General features: G+C 43.7%; 1 protein-coding gene across 1 annotated transcript in view; it reads left to right on the forward strand.

Moving 5' to 3' along the window:
- The window catches only part of LOC101850670 (sodium/hydrogen exchanger 10), a gene marked incomplete at its 3' end in the record, with an annotated part of 39,459 nt that extends 38,423 nt beyond the window's left edge, over positions 1-1,036 (forward strand). Inside the window, 2 exon segments of the mRNA XM_013087308.1 lie at positions 12-152; positions 919-1,036. Coding sequence (XP_012942762.1) covers positions 12-152; positions 919-1,036 — 259 coding nt within the window.
- Positions 1,037-2,588: the final 1,552 nt, after the last annotated feature.

Consider the following 2,588-nt stretch of genomic DNA (forward strand, 5'->3'; position numbering starts at 1 on the left):
CCCCCGCACAGGCATTGTTTCTGGGCCTACAAGACCTGGCCTTTGCCTTTGAAACCTTCGCTCACCTCGAGCCGCCTTTGCTGGACCGCCTGTGGAGAATCTGTGCCCTGCGCATCTCCATCAACATCCTGTCCAGCGTGCCGAGCTATCACGTGCGTTGTTGATTTTGTCACTAGCTGTTATGTGCGTTGTTGTTGATTTTGTCACTAGCTATTATGTACGTTGTTGTTGATTTTGTCACTAGCTGTTATGTTTGTTGTGGTTAGTTTTGTCACTAGCAATTACGTACGTTGTTATTGATTTTGTCACTAGTTATTACGTACTTTGTTGGTTTGTCACAAGTTATTATGTATGTTGATGATTTTGTTATTAGATAATATGTATATTGCTGGTTTTGTCACTAGCTATTACGTACGTTGTGGTTCGTTTGTCACTAGTTGTTATTGTTAAGTTTTAGTACAGGTTTTACGGCGCACGCAACTGCATAAGGTCATATGAGCGCCAGAAGATTAGAGGAGTTTCAAGAGAGTCTAGTAACAAACATAAAAAAGAAGGGGAGATAAGGACGATAAATGTTTGATAGGAAAGAAGAAGCAAACCACACCAGCGCACCCGCCAACCACCCACAGGTTGTTGTTGGTTTTGTCACTAGCTATCACGTACGTTGTCGGTTAGGTAATGTTTGTCCACGTGGGTGGTTGGCGGGTGCTCTAGTGTGGGTCCCTTCTTCTTTCCTATGAAACATCTATTCTCCATATCTTCCCTTCTAGTCTTCTTTTTTATGTTTGTTACTCTCTTGTAACACCTCTAATCTTCTGGCGTTCATATGACCTTATTGTTTTGCAAGTGCCGTAAAACCTCTACTAAAACTATAAAACTCTACCCCAGGTAATGTTTGTTTTGACCACTACTCCCCAGGGCGTGCGGAAGGAGGCCCTCCTGGCTCGACTGGAACATTCCGAACTCCTGAACGTGGAGGAGGGCCAGAAGTCTCTGGACATTTCCAGCAGTGTCATGGACACCATCTTAATCTTGGGTAAAAAACTACAGGCCTGTGTCATGGACACCATCTTAATCTTGGGTAAAAAACTACAGGCCTGTGTCATGGACACCATCTTAATCTTGGGTAAAAAACTACAGGCCCTATGTCATGGACACCATCTTAATCTTGGGTAAAAAACTACAGGCCCTATGTCATGGACACCATCTTAATCTTGGGTAAAAAACTACAGGCCCTATGTCATGGACACCATCTTAATCTTGGGTAAAAAACTACAGACCCTATGTCATGGACACCATCTTAATCTTGGTTAAAAAACTACAGGCTGTGGGTGAGGGTGGTTGGCAGGTGCTCTGGTGTGGTTTGCTTCATCTCTCCTATCAAACGTCTATCGTCCTTATCTTCCCCTCTTCTTTTTTTTGTTTGTTACTCTCATGTAACCCCTCTAATCTTCTGGCGCTCATATGACCTTATGCAGTTGTGAGCGCCGTAAAACCTCTGCTTAAACTAAAACTAAAACTACAGGCATGGACACCATCTTAATCATAGGTAGACCATCTTAATCATTGGTAAAACATCTTAATCATGGGTAAACCATCTTAATCATTGGTAAACCATCTTAATCATGGGTAAACTATAGGCCCCTGTGTCATGTACACCATCTTCATCATGGGTAAACTACAGGCCGTGGGTCATGTACACCATCTTCATCATGGGTAAACCACAGCCCCTGGGTCGGGCTTCACTTTTTATTGGAAGCACTATGACTATGATGAGATGAGAAGAGCGGTAGATCAGGGACTGGAAACTAAAGGGACAACAGACGCTTGTACTTGGGGATGTTTGATAGATGGCTCATCCAGTGGGTCTCTCACGAAATTGTCACCTAGTGTATGTTACATGCGTCAGACTGTCGGGCACAGTTGCTTTGTTCCCTTTCTGTTGTTCCCATAACTTATTGAGAAATGTCACTCTCTGTTGTCTCCCTATCATATTGAGTGATGATGTCCCTCTCTGTTGTCATCTTGAGGGATGTCCCTCTCTGTTGTCATCTTGAGAGATGTCCCTCTCTGTTGTCATGTCTCTCTGTTGTCATCTTGTGAGATGTCCCTCTCTGTTGTCACGTTGAGAGATTTCCCTCTCTGTTGTCATGTCTCTCTGTTGTCATTTTGAGAGATGTCCTTCTCTGTTGTCATGTCTCTCTGTTGTCATTTTGAGAGATGTCCCTCTCTGTTGTCATGTCTCTCTGTTGTCATCTTGTGAGATGTCCCTCTCTGTTGTCACGTTGAGAGATTTCCCTCTCTGTTGTCATGTCTCTCTGTTGTCATTTTGAGAGATGTCCTTCTCTGTTGTCATGTCTCTCTGTTGTCATTTTGAGAGATGTCCCTCTCTGTTGTCATGTCTCTCTGTTGTCATCTTGAGAGATGTCCCTCTCTGTTGTCATGTTAAGAGATGTCCCTCTCTGTTGTCATTTTGAGAGATGTCCCTCTCTGTTGTCATTTTGAGAGATGTCCCTCTCTGTTGTCCCCATAACGTGTTGAGTGATGCCCCTTTCTGTTGTCACCATTACGTGTTGAGAGATGTCCCT

This window comes from Aplysia californica, unplaced genomic scaffold, assembly GCF_000002075.1.
Source record: "Aplysia californica isolate F4 #8 unplaced genomic scaffold, AplCal3.0 scaffold00571, whole genome shotgun sequence".
In the NCBI taxonomy this organism is placed as follows: Eukaryota; Metazoa; Mollusca; class Gastropoda; order Aplysiida; family Aplysiidae; genus Aplysia; species Aplysia californica.